Source organism: Myripristis murdjan, chromosome 6 (assembly GCF_902150065.1).
Source record: "Myripristis murdjan chromosome 6, fMyrMur1.1, whole genome shotgun sequence".
Lineage (NCBI taxonomy): Eukaryota > Metazoa > Chordata > Actinopteri > Holocentriformes > Holocentridae > Myripristis > Myripristis murdjan.
This window is the reverse complement of record NC_043985.1, coordinates 15,180,565-15,194,869: the sequence shown is the minus strand read 5'-3', so window position 1 is coordinate 15,194,869 and position 14,305 is coordinate 15,180,565. Positions and strand designations below refer to the sequence as shown.

General features: G+C 42.1%; 1 protein-coding gene across 2 annotated transcripts in view; it reads right to left on the bottom strand.

Annotated features, from left to right (window-relative positions):
* The window catches only part of wnt7bb (wingless-type MMTV integration site family, member 7Bb), a 35,886-nt gene extending 25,179 nt beyond the window's left edge, over positions 1-10,707 (bottom strand). The window contains exons 1-2 of one of the 2 annotated variants that reach the window (XM_030054522.1): positions 10,637-10,707; positions 2,672-2,898 (exon numbers count right to left, since the gene is read on the bottom strand). In XM_030054522.1, coding sequence (XP_029910382.1) covers positions 2,672-2,898; positions 10,637-10,707 — 298 coding nt within the window. Of the gene's footprint in view, positions 1-2,671; positions 2,899-7,946; positions 8,030-10,636 lie in introns of those variants that run through there. The other variant, XM_030054520.1, reaches the window with a different exon arrangement.
* Between the last annotated feature and the right edge of the window lie 3,598 nt (positions 10,708-14,305).

Genomic DNA, 14,305 nt, shown 5'->3' with positions numbered 1-14,305 from the left:
GAAAGCAAATGTAACACCACGGAGCGACTCCAGAACAGAAAGACTGCCTCCAAGAGCAGGCAGCGCAGAGAGAATGCATTAGACTTGTGGTCGGCTGATCTTTAGCTCTTAAAAAAACGCCGGCATCTCCTCCCGCCAGTCCAAAACTAAGACTGGATCACCGAGCGGGGGGAAAGGTTTAGTGTTCATAATTTGGGGGATTTGAATGAAAAACTTCAATGGGAGCGGAACGGGGATAGCTTTTCCCCTGTACTTGATTATGATGATGTGGGAATTTGCAGATTCGGAGAAGGGATTGGAACATTTTGTTGAAGGGGTGTATTCCATGATTTCATATGCCATGCTAAAGAACTCCGTAATACATACAGACATGGTCAAAGAACATGGTTACATCTTCAATCATATGTGACAAATACTGGAAACTATCAAAACCAAGAATGCAGTGTGCAAGTTAATGGCACTTTGACAGTAAGGTGTTGAGTGAAAACGCTAAATCGCCCACTTTTCCACATTGTCTAACTGGCAGTGGAGTTATGCAGTAGCTGTGGTGTCTGTGGTCTTCCACGATGACCTAGTGGGACACTGCTATAGTGAATGAGCACTCTCAAATCCCAACCAATAACCTTCCCACCTACAGCAGTGGAGAGCTTGACCTCACTACCTCAAAGATGCCTTGACAGAAGCCAATCACTGGCCTTCATCCAGTATGAGTCACACTGTCCTATCGCAGGGCTGAATTTCAAGGAGAATGTTCTGTAACTTCCAATCAGTGTCAGGTTAGCCAATTATGTATCTCCATTCCTCCAAAATAAAAGACCTATGAAAAATCCGCTAAAGGCAGTGTGGGTTCATGTCATTTTATGATATAGTAAAAGAAACAGACTAAATAATATCTTGCAACAGAACATGCAAACATGCAGAGGGGATATTCAGATGCGATGCCACAGATGAACTGATGTCTGATATTATTTTTCAATCTCCAATGCCCTCAAAAGGGCAAAAAGAACAGACTGAAGGGGAAAAGGGGATGGTGAGCAGTGAGGAAAACAAGACAAGCTCCGTTACAAAAGAAAGCGCCACATTCACAACAAAGAGAAAATGCTTTGGAGAGGGGGCTGGAGCTAATTCAGCTGCTCCTTAAGAGGAGTGATTGTTAACAGAGCCACTGGATTAAATGCACAGTCCAACCACACTGTAATGGCAACAAAGCATCTTCTAAATGAAAGGAAATGTATAAAAGTCCCTGTAAAACAAAAGCCATGCAAAAGAGGTTTGCAGAACGCCAAGTTTCTCAAACAAAAGCATCATAAATGTAAATGTTTGTCTGCTTATAGGTCTTTTTCTGTATGTATGCGCACACTCACATGAACCAGCCAGGCATGGACACAACCAATTTACCCCGATTAACAACAGATGTGTCCATCTATTTTGGTTCGACAAGCGTTCTCTGCAATAATACCATTAGTTGTCTCCTCATTTGCAATATCATTTTTCAACCATACGTTTTCCCCATTAGGGCTCCATTGCTTTTCGGTAGCTTTTCCATAACTTTGGCACAGCCAGCAATGGTCGGCATGCTCCTAACCAAGAGGTTCATTGCAGATCCTACATCAACAGAAACCAGACCGGGCTGGGGAAATACAACAGTGTCAATTGAAATGAGGACGTCTAGGATGGGTTGGAATCCATGGCAGTATATGAAGTCTTCTTGAGCAATGCCAACGCGAATGGTTATACAATAGAGAGTCAGAGAGACTGTTTGTTGCTGGTTTGAGTTTTGACTGTGTGATGTGTGCAACTTGGGTTTGGCTTGTGGAGAGCCATATTTCACGGGGCTCAGAGGGTCGAGGGGGCTGGTACCACATTATTGATACTCTTTTGGTGCTGTTTCTTAGAACTGAGACAATGTGATGGCACTCCACATGCATTATGTAACTTCTTTTCTTTCTTCAGTATAAACGCCACTGCCATTGTCATTTGCCACTTCCATTATCATTACCAAATGACTATCAGTGATCACAGGCGTCCCAAAAAAATTCTCTGCCTTCTGCTTTACATCCCACATACATGGCACATATCAAGTGGCACTTGTTTTGTGCAATTGTTTTGTTTTTTTTATCCATCCAATGATCTTCTGTGACTGCAACAGCAGAGCCGAAATGTCCACATTGCTGATTAAGCCTTAATCAGAGGACCCCCAGACCACAGCACACCCACCAAACCCTTTTCACGCATAACACTCAACATACACACATACAAGCACACACTTGCTTTACTAATCCTCAGCTCTCCTTAATCTTCAACCCTACCTTTGAACCCTTACCACTGCGTGCCTAACCTTAACTCCAAACCTAGTTCTGACCTTAACTCTTAACAAAAGCGCTCACCCTCAACTAACATTAACCCTTACCTTAACCTAAACCTGATCCTAATTAGAACATTAACCCCCAGCAAAGGTTTTTCAACTAAACTACACTTGCAAGAAGTAAGGATCAGACAAAATTACTTCACAAAAAAATGTCACTCCAAAGGGCTAAAATTTAAACTGGTTCTCACGATGACAGATGTAGAAGAACGCACACACCACATGCAAAGATGCACAAAGAACAGACATGCACGCACACACAAACACACACAGCACCCTCCCCTTTGCGACAGCACCCAGACTGACCTACTCGCAGCTCCTGACCGAAGACAGTCCTTTCTCCCAGGGCCGAACAGTTCCAGCGTCCATAGCGGAACTGGTACTGACACTCATTGATGCCCAGCTGAGCGCCCTCACCCACCACAATGATGGCGTCCGGGCGGCTCTGGCAGATGGCCCGCTGGCGAGGCGCCAGCCCAGGAATCTTGTTGCAGATGATGTTGGCACCCAGAGCCACCACCGATGACAGGGCCCTGCCGAGGTAAGAGACACAAACCACCACATGCACATACATTCATACACGCAAACACCCATCCATGCATCCATGCATGTACACACACAAAGACATACAGACATGTGTAGGGACACACCCACACACACACAAACATAACCACACATTCTCAAAGAAATGCATATACACATGCATGCATGGATTTGTGCAAACACACACACAGACACACACACACACACACACACACACACACACACACAGAGTAAGTTAGAACTTCCAGAGGATGGTCAGACTGACTCACATATGTGAGACTCTCCAGAATAGGATTCAATTCAACCAGTGATTGATGAGCGTTCCACAGTGAACTGAAAGCTGTATTGCATAAAAGTATTGCTATTTAATGGATTAGAGGTAAATCAAAAAAATATCTGAAAACTTTATCCAACATAAAACATAAAAAGAGAAGAGAGAAGCGTGCTAAAACAGCCCGACGAGAGAAAACGACATGGTGCTTATTTGACTACTGACAACACCATTCCACATTGGTTTGGCTGGTGAGAGTTCCAGAAATGAGCTGGGGTTTTTGTGTTAATTGTTAGGTAACATGGTGGCATGAATTGTTGCCAGGCTTGACTCTTGCACAAATACAGGTCATACTGTAATTTGTAACTAAACTTCGCTAATGTAGAAGCAGGGCTCACTTCTTAACCAAAATGTCACACAAAATATTATTCCTCATGATTTGTGTCATTATGTGTTTGAAACACACTCACAGTGTAAAATGCTGCCTATAAATTTTAAGCGGAGTTGCTCTCTTCTAGCCACATCCTAAGACTGGTATGCATGGAAAATAAGCAAGGTTCTTGACACATGTCTACTTAAATCATGGGGAATTAATATGCCATGGTAAACCACACCCCTCCTCCTCAATTCTCCTTTCCTTATCACATCACTCGATGTGATGATTTGATAACACATGTTGGAGATGGCACTGTGACTGCTGAGAGAGCCAGAACAAACTACAGCTAAACAAAACACTAGTTTTCTCCACAACTCTGTTTATAGCCATCACAACCGTGCAGATATATACTTTTCAAACATGTCAGGGACAAGGAGCCATAAATGAGCATAGAGGCAGATGCCAGCTTTGAAGTATGACGTCGGCCTCCAAAGGCTTCACCACAAACAGGGCAGGCTAACGCAGGCAAGTTGTGTGTCAGCAAAAAGCGGCGAGGGCAAGAGACGGGGTGAAAAAGAAGAATGGGTGAGGGTACAAAGACAGTGAAGGAGAGAGAGAGTACAGGCTTAATGTGTGGATCACAGTTCAGAGAAATCCTGGTGGGAGTCCTTTGACTCAGAACAAAAGATATGAACGTTGATTAGAAATTGCTCACGGATAATCATGTTCCTTTTTCTTTTGTTGATTAACTGTCTCCAGAAAGACAGAGAAGTATAAATCTCAAGTATGAAGCCATGTGTTCAAATAAACCCTAACTGCAGCAAGACATGTATCCGTTACAAAGCTGAGGATTGCACACAGTCTCTCGGTCTGCTCAGTATTGTAAGAGAAACCTAACTCATGTGCAAAAGGGTGAGTGCTGTGATCTATAGTGTTGGTTTTGAAAACCCCACTCTGAAAGTAAAAACAGAAGCTAGCAGAACAGAATATTCTGTGCAATTACAGTAGATACATTAAGATCTGTCTGTCCAAAAAAACAGTACCATAGGCTTATCTCCCTGCTTTGTGTAAACATTTTTTTTTTCTGAGACAAATAACATAGTTTTGCTTTTCAGTACAACATTAGCATCAGCTCACTAACTAAAGCTTGCAGGCCTTTACTTCAGATAGAGGAAAACAACTGAAGGTAGAATTTTCTCTGGGATAACTTTGTCAGGTGCATTTAGTCACTATCTACTGCATCCCTTGTCACTGTACCACTCAGCCATACTGTGCCTTTCAAAATATCTTTGCTTCCTCACCAAACCACATTGTTATACAGGCTCAGATCTACTGACCTTCCGCGACCCTCTGCTGTACTGTATATGTGGTTGTTCATGGCAACAACTACATCTAGTCTTTACTATTCAAAAGGTCAAGCTCATTAAGACAAGTAATGTGCAACTGGAGAAACTCACTTTCTTGCATAACAAATGTTAAGGGTGAACACTGGCCTGTGTACATAAATCTAGTGGCAATAAAATGCCTTTGAGTCACTTAAGTCGCTGATATTTTAGCGTGCAGCTCAAGGACTCGTAAAACAGCACATTGATACTCTCAAGTGTGATAAACACCACCCTTCTTAACCTCCCATCCTTGTCACGTCGTTCACCTGCTAATTCAAAGAATCACTGTCTAACGCAGGCTACCCAAACCATCAGACAACGGCAAACAGAGAATTCCACAGCTAAGCTTTTAAATCCCTGCATCATCAAAGTGCACAAATGCGATTCTGTTTGCTTAGCGTTGACTCTGTGTGTATGCCAGGGACAGCTCGCCCACAGTCACAGATACACAGACCGTCAACACAGACTCAGTTAAGACTCAATACTTGCAAACAGCACAGAATTGCTCTGTTTGCCTGCTGCATTCGCAATAAGTGAAAGACATTTTTTGTAAAACATATGATAATGACTTTATGTATCATGCATAAATGATCAAATGTATGTAGGAAAGCAACAAAATAGTGTTCGTTTGATTACTGACAATGCCATTCCACAATGGTTTGGCTGTGATAGAGAAACATGTTGAGGTTTTGGCGTTGTTTGGTTATATGGTGGTGAGATTTTTTCTGGGCTTTAACCTTGCACACCGAAATTCACAAATGCACAGGCTTTGTTCACTTTTCGAGACACACTGATGTGTTATCTGTTGTCCTGCTGTTTGTAATAAATGCATGAATATTATTTTTTGTTTTGACTGTGATCCCCTGGCTTTTTATGCGTGATGATCCAGCTAAAAGTTGAACTGGTTATGCACAAGGACACTTTTAATTTCTGATCCCAAACGTCATATAAATTGTTATCTGTGATGATTTGGGTTTGAGAGTTTTGACTAAACTTTGGATAATGACCATATTATATTGTATTAATAACCTAATGTGTGAGAACATGCAAAATAAAAACATATCCAGTTACACATGCAATATTGCCAAAGTTAAAACACATGTGTGAAATGTGCAGGCATTAATAAATCATAATACAGCACAATTAATTCTTTCTTTTTTTTTTCTTTTCTTGTATTGGAAAAGGTTAAACTTTGATCCATGTCAGCATCAGTGGTGAAGAGCTATAAGGGTTACAGATTTCCATGACAGGGTAGTCTGGCCTCAGAAGAGACTGCAGGGTCTACAGCATGGCACACTGTTCACCCAGAGCCACCTACTCCATCACATGGATTACTTTGAACTTAACTGACACAGCATTAAGCTGCTAGACTTGCATCTCCTACAGAGGAATGCACCCAAAAAATGGTTGAGATGCAACTTTATTTAATCACATCTATTAAAGTGCTCTTTTTTTTGTCCAATACCAGAAATTTGGATTTTGTCTTAAAAGTTTCAAAGATGACCACTGGTTAGGTTTATATGATATTAACAGAACAGGATGAAAATAGTCAGCCTATTGCTATTGGAACATTAGGTGTGAAATTCCTCGACTGGTGTGTGAGATGTGCAATAGCCCGATAGCTCTCATGATCCTTGTGTTGACGGCTCATTTGCCACCCATGAAGCTCACCAAATTTCACTGAGAGTTTAACATGCCAAAACATTAGCCGTGTAATGAAAGAGTGCAGAGCACGTTTGAGGATGGGGCATGGCATTCTTTTTTTAATCCACATTTAAAAGTTCTCTTTCAAACATATCATTTTTTGTGAGTGCAGAACAGAGAGCATATTTAAATTATCAAAACAAACAATGGTATGCAGTTTTAATGCGCAAACCATCACTAAACTTAGCCGTGTAGGCCACTTTTAACTGAAACCAAAAACCACATCTATTTCAGCATCAGGTTTGGGGTCTCCGCGCAGTAAAGAAAGGAGCGAGGGAGCATGGTTGAGTAATTATTTTGGAAGCTTTAAGAAAGCCAGTGTTCTCTTGCAAGAATAATTCTCGTTTAATTCAAAGCCGCAGAGCATTATAGTGTCAATCACATGCATGTTGGAGGAAGATATTTTAAGATGTGGGTTAAAATGATAACCTCGACAAACTGAGAATTTGAAAGAGATGATGTAATGCATGGAGGTAATCCTTCACGGGTTCTGACAGGTAACTGTGCTCCCATGCGTAAAAGCTGCCCATATCTTAGTTTATTCTCCTTACAGGAAACTGACAGAATCTCAGCATCTAATTGTCTTGAACATCTCTGCCACTCCGTGGCCAAAAGGAAACCATGTTGCAGTTATCAAAATGCTTTATTTTTCTGTTCTTTGAAAATATTTGTTACATGATGGCTAAATATAATCCATCCACTTCTTACCCACAAGACATGCTCATCCACCTGCAGAAGGCACATTAGTGCGTTCAGGTTTTCAGCTAATTAGTTTATTCCCACGTGGACTCAAACAAGTTCCCGGCGATGTTTCCACTGATGATCCGTCTCAATTGGATTTTTCGTTCGTGGATCAGTGATAAGTACGATGAAAATATCTGCGAATTAAATCGAGTTTACTGCATAAACTGCAACGTGAGCACTTCCTAACCTTGATAAAACCATAAAACCATTGTAAAATGAGAGTTTGCCCTCAATGCGCTTTCCGAGGATTTAAATAAATAAATCAATCAAATAAATCAAAACGTGTGCTTCATGTCATAGTAGTTTTAGAACGACTAACCAACTCAACAAAATGTTAATCCCCGTTCTATCGACACAGAGACGACAATTTACCGACACATTTATCCAAAAACCTGCGCTTTATGCTTGAGAGAAAGAAATATACCCCGATGAGGAAATATCCGGCAAGCAGGCTACCCAGGAGGAAAACCAAACCCGTGCGTCTTTGCGTTGCTGATGAGGAGCGCGCGCACACACACACAAGTTAATTAAGGAGCCCGTTAATTGGGTCAAACTTACAGGTAGCTGCCGCTCGTCAGGATAAGGAAGATCTGTGGATAGTAGACTGACAGCAGTACACTGCGCGACGAGAAGATGATCATGATGACATTGAGCAAATGGCCACTTTCGGATTGAGTGAGAAGACGAGGACAGGACAAAACTCCCTTAATTCCAGGCTTTAAGTTCCTCCGCACAAAATCAAAAGGAGGTGGTGTGCGTCTCCCGCGTTTGGTGCGGTGCGTCTACGCAGCTCCAAGCTCCCAGGGCCGAGGGTGCGCTGAGATTGGCTCTGTCATCTCTCAGCGGCGGAGGCTGCTACAGAGTAGTGTGGGTTCTCGAGCCGGAATGATGATGGTTTTAGGGATTTTGCATGGCAGAAAAGTGCCTCTCTCCACTCTCATGAGAGTCGTGCCTGCCATTGGGCAGGGAGAGACACTGTTATCCGCCCACTTTGCCACAACGGGACAATAGGGTGACACTGATCCGATCCCCCTTGGACGTGCAGACAGGAGATTTCATTCATCAAACCACCCTCCCCCCAAAACAAAAATAAACAAACGTAGACACTGGCTGCTTCAACCTCACACCATCATCACAGTGCAAAAAATGAAATCTCCGATTTCTTTTGCAGGACGTGTGATGCTGAAACAACTTGCTACTGCATATAGAGAAGCCAATTTACCATGACAGTTAACAGGCCCACCTTATATTCCTATATAGACATTGTTTACGCAGTAGTTTGTTTCCAGAGACGTTTAAGTCCTATATTTCTGTAAGAACTGAAAGTATGTTTTATGTGTTGAAGTGAGCCCACAGTGACATTATCGTACTTTTAAGTTGTTTAATGTCCCATATAGAATCACGCTAATTTCTTGGAATAATTTCTATAGGGATATGTGGGTTTATGATGACTGTACCGTAGTACTATTTTTTTTTTTTTTTTTTTTTTTTATTATTATTATTATTTTTAAATCTTCTATGGCTTCTCTATAATAATGATATAATAGCCTATGAATATGGGGATGCATAGGTATCTTATAATCTGTGTGTGGTATTCATAATGAGTTCATAGTGCCCTTATAATATTTTACAGTATTAAATATGAGAATCCTATTCCTATTGGGACTTTGCTGTACTTGTTATAAGCTAATAATATTATTCTCCAATTTATTACAGGATTGCTTTAAGTCTTTGTAAGGTCGCAGTTATGAAATTACAACATTTATTGATGCTGAGGGAATTTATGTGAGCCAAAAAAAATGGCATTGTGCTGTGGACCGCTTCAGTATCTTGACTCTCACTCATCACCTGCAGGTACTAGTCACTGTAAATGAAGAGGGTGTCATGAAAGATTTTCGCAGAGTAAAAAGGGTGATGGAAGGAATGAATGAGCTAACTGGTTTGACTTGGTAAACACGAAGATAGGTGATTTTCCCCTATTTGAGCTACTGTCATATGATATGAGTATCTCTGGAACTTGGAGTGAGATGTATGGTTCACTCCACACGAGGTGCTCATAGGGTGACATGACAGCATTTGTTAGTATTGGCTGGAATCTTGTCTAATGAAATCACCACTAAAGTCTTAAAGACGCTAAACCCCCTAATTTATCATTTTTTCCTCATTAAAGTAGACACTCCTCGGTCATGCACACCTGTGGCTGCTTGTATGCAGGACAAGACTAGACCACCTATAATTACCCAACTGATAAATTCGATCATTTTAATTAAGAGTTTTCTGCAGTTATTGAGAAAAGCATTATAAATAATAGTCTTATGACAAGTCTTATAACCAGCGATTTTGAGGAACATAAAAAGTGGGTAAAGTAGGAGCTCACAGCAAAAGATCACAGCAAATAGCCACACATATAATGTAAATCTTACAGCCAAGTGATGCTGCTGAGTATCATGTTTAATATAAATTTAGGTCTTAAGGATCCATGGCAGCATTTTGCGTCCCCCCCAGGTCGTCTTTGAAGCGCCATAAGCAAAATGAGAAAACATTTAATTTCACTCTTCAGTTCATTTGAAATTTCTTCAATGCATGGGGATAGGCTAATAATCATTATCTCCATATGTATGCCCACTGTAGACAGTTACACAATTAAAAAACAAAGATTTAAAAAAAAAAAAAAAAAAAAACTTTTTCATATGGGATCCCTAACGTGTGCGTACCTGGGGGTCCATACACACACATTTTTGAGAACCGTGCAGATAGCAGCTGCAGAGAGGCTTGAAGTCCTCTGTGTTTGCATCAAGGTGAGGTATTGCAAAACAGGTAAAAACTCAGTCTGAGCAATGGAATGTGGAAATACAACTCAGTCGGCCGCTATTAATGAAGGTATGCAGGGGTGAGCTGGATCTGGAGCGGAGACTGCGGCTCAAATTAACGTGCGACAAAGCGACTAGATTCTTATGAGGTGAACAAAATACTAACAGCGAATAGAATGGATCATGTTATAAAATACCTAAAGCGCAAGTTTACGCGCGACGGACGCACGGGTAAGAAAGTGTAAAACAGTCTTCTAACATACACCTGCTGAAAAGCTTATATTTTGTATATCAACCTGATAAGGTCAGAGGGCAGGTGATGTCCACTTGTAAAGCCTCAGTGGAAACTGTCGCAGCACTGCAAATTTATAACCAACTTTTACGCATGTGAAGAATACGAGTAGCCTAAGTGGAAACGATGCGTTAATGAAAACTCACCCAAGTCTTAGGTATATGATGCCAAAACACAGGAACACGTAGAAACTCCACTTTCGGAGGGGTCTGTGCATGATCGTCACCACTTTGTGCAGAGGCCATGCACTGTAACATCAAGTGGTCACGCTTTCCGTTCACATTGGCAGCTTTCCTAACCCTTCCAGATGCACGTATACCGCGTATTTTCCACAACATCAAGCTGAAGCGCCTTTGAAAAATTCGATCGTGTGAAATCCATGGTCCAAGAGTACAGGTGAGATGCTGGTGACTACCTGAGAGGTGGTTCAGGACTCCAAAATGAAACTTGAGAGAGGGTCGGACTTGAAAGGTGAATGAGTTCTCGGAGGAAGTGCTTCTGTATAGGGCTATTCCTTACTTTCACGTTAGAGCCTAATTAACAATTTCCATTTGCTCTGCCTGCCTTGCAGGTAAAAACTTACTTGCACTTACTGCACTGCCCTATCAGCCACGCGGATTTCGTATAGTGTGGAGCCCGTGGACACCGCTTTACTATCCCTTTCTTTTGACGACATCTTAAATTCAGTAACTAACTTGGTGCAGCCAGGTATTCTAATACAGGTAACAAAAGGACTATACACGCCTCCTCCTCCAGCATGGATACGCAGAGAATGGGACGGGCTTCAGGACTGAGCTGAACACGTGTAGTTGTTGTAGAGAAAACTAAAGGGAATGAAATGAAACGGCCTTTTATAGGCCTGTAGTCTAGGCTAGGCTGTTACTTGTAGGTTGCAACATTGGGCATTGCCCCACCAGTATGGATTCCCCTTCCTCCGGCGAATACACCACAACACTAGGCTCATCCCCATAAACTCAATTAATGGGCGAGGAATGGATCCGCAGCTGTATGAGCACACAATTACCATTGTATGACTAATAATGACTAATAACGAACCAGGCGTCTTGATAAATATGTGTCATTGGAGTCCTGTCAGTCACTTTGATTAACAGTTTAAGGCATGAACAAAGCAGCATAAACAAAACATTAATTATCCCATTACTTGGTCCCAGACTGAGGGTCATTTGAATTTTGTGCAGCTGTTCAAAATATTGAGTCAAATCTTTTGGGAGCCATTCTTTGCCTGGAAGACTCCCTCTGGTGGCAAATGGACAATGCTGAACTGATCTTGTGAAACACACTGAGATAGTACTCTAGTATTATGCTGGGCCTCCCGCATGGCTCCCTCCTCAGAATTATGCAGTGCCAGAGAGCCTCAAGTTATATATTTAAATGTGTTGCCCTTCCTCTTTTGCCTTCTGTGGTTTAGTTTTATGTTTTAGAAGGAAGGGCATATATATATATATATATATATATATAAGAAGACTGAGAATAAGAACAAGAAAAAACAATGTCATTGGCCTACACTAAATTGTAATCGGTCACTTGTCATTCTGTAATTAGCTTTTGATTCACTGGATCAAAACTGAAAGCGTGGTGGGGATCTTCCCCAAATTTTACGATCCTGGTATATTTTCCTAAAAGAACACATAAACCCTGAACAATTCAGCATATTTCCAACAAAATGCATGAAAAATGGCTAACGTGTTGTAATAATTATGGCATAAACTAAAATTACAGACATGAGCCATCCGAGCACAGAGACTGCAGGGTTGTTGTTGACCACGAGAAACAGACAAAACCGCAGAGACCTTTGTTTCAAGACATCCCTGCGTTGTGGTTTCCAGGCCTTTTCCTTCAAAACATGCCCATCAAAATTCCAGATGGATTTTAGAAATAATGAAAGTCAACATGCGGACTCAGGGTGACATAAAAAGACACGTATTTGATGTCTACCCTGTAAAAGATGGTCTTGTTTGTCTTCAAATGTACGTAGCTCATCGTCGAGGCCTGGGTGGGGATGGTCCTGTTTAGTTTAATTAAAATGTTCAAAGGACCAACACTTTTTATTAAAGCCGGATCAAGACCAGGGACAATGTGCGTCAGCGCTATTTGTCACCCGCCATTGTCATTACAGACATGTCACACACATTCATGCTCACCCTTTTTGGGCGCGCGTGCGCACACACACACACACACACACACACTCAAACACTCACATATACATACACATATAGGCTCAGTCTCTCTGTAGCTCTCCCTTACTGTGTCTGTGTCTCTCTTTAACATGTAGGCTACAGAAGACCACACATATGCATAAGAGAGTCATACTCACAAACCAAGCCGTAGACACAAGGCCTGCAAACACACTCACAGACTCTCTCACACACACATGCATGCACACTAGCACTTGGGTGGCATATGGAGGATCTTGTGACACACTGTTTATTTAACTTCAAAAAGACGGCGGGGATGAGAGCATTTGGGTCAGTGAGGACATATCAGTCTGAGTAAGTCATACGCCACATCACTACTTGTGCTTCAGTGCTTTATGCTGTATTGCAGGGCATTGTATATGAAATATTTCCTTTTTACGGAGTCTCCTGAAAGGCGGTCACTGTCCTCCTTGCTCTGTACTTATCCTCCTCTCAGTCTGGTCGATTACTTTAATAACTGTCTGCCAAACTATTTTCAAGATTGCACCATTGTATATCTGTTCCTTTTCATCTGCAGTCTTCCCAAACTGTGGAGGGGAAAATGTCGGGAGGGTAGAAAAAAGAGGAGATCGTATTTTTGGCAAGCATTGGATGATATGTCGCACTGTCTTTTTGAATATTATTAAGTACTCTTGACCGACAACTAAATAAGAAAACCCACCGGCTACCCATGTGTTTGCATGGGAGCTGGTTCAGCTGGAAACAGTGAGAGGGCTGAAGTGCAGAGCGTGCCAAACCATGGAGTGGCGTCTGGGGCTGGGTCCACCACATCTACACTGGGCCCCAAGCAAGAGGGGGAAACGGCTATTATGCACTCCCCAAAGTCCCCGTCTCCATCAGCCATCTCCCTGTAACTCTCGCTGTTCTCCTTAATCCTAACACTTCCCTCAATTAGCAGAGCTTAGATTTAGTTGGCTGGCCAATGAAAATTGTGAAAGGGGGCTGTCCCAGAAAAGGAAGACCCAGAAATGTATGCTGACAGAAAGTGACCTCTTTGACCTGGACATCAGATGTCTCCTCATACATCTGACTTTAAGGCCTCAGCTTCCACTCACAGGTCAGAGGTTAAACTAACCCTATCAGTTCTGCCGTTCTGACCAATAGGAATGACATTTTCCTTTCTCCCGTTCAGCCACAGATGTGGATGGAGGAAAGGGGTGTGGTTTGATTAATTCCTCACCATGCCTTCTGATACTTCAGGTCCTTAGGGCCTCATTGGTGTATATGTCTGTGTGCACACGCATGCGTGTAGATGTGCCAGACTTGAGTCCACATGTATCCCAACCCACTCCTCACTGGCTGATTAGCCAGGGCTGAAATGCCGCACCATGCCCTCTCGATGGAAAGCAGGTTTTCTGAGGGTTGGCCCCACTTGCTGGAGTCCAATGCCACATCGGGAGCTTGTATAAAGTTTGAATTGAAACTCAAAGGCGAGAGCGGTGTTTTTTCTCATGTTAAAACCTTCAAACACTAATTTGCAATGTAGCTATTTTAAATAGGGCTCACTTCTTAGCAAGGCTGCTAGCCAAACTGTCATGGGTGTTTTCCTGATCAGGCCAGGGCTCCAAGACAGAACAGGGAGGCAGGATCAATTTACCC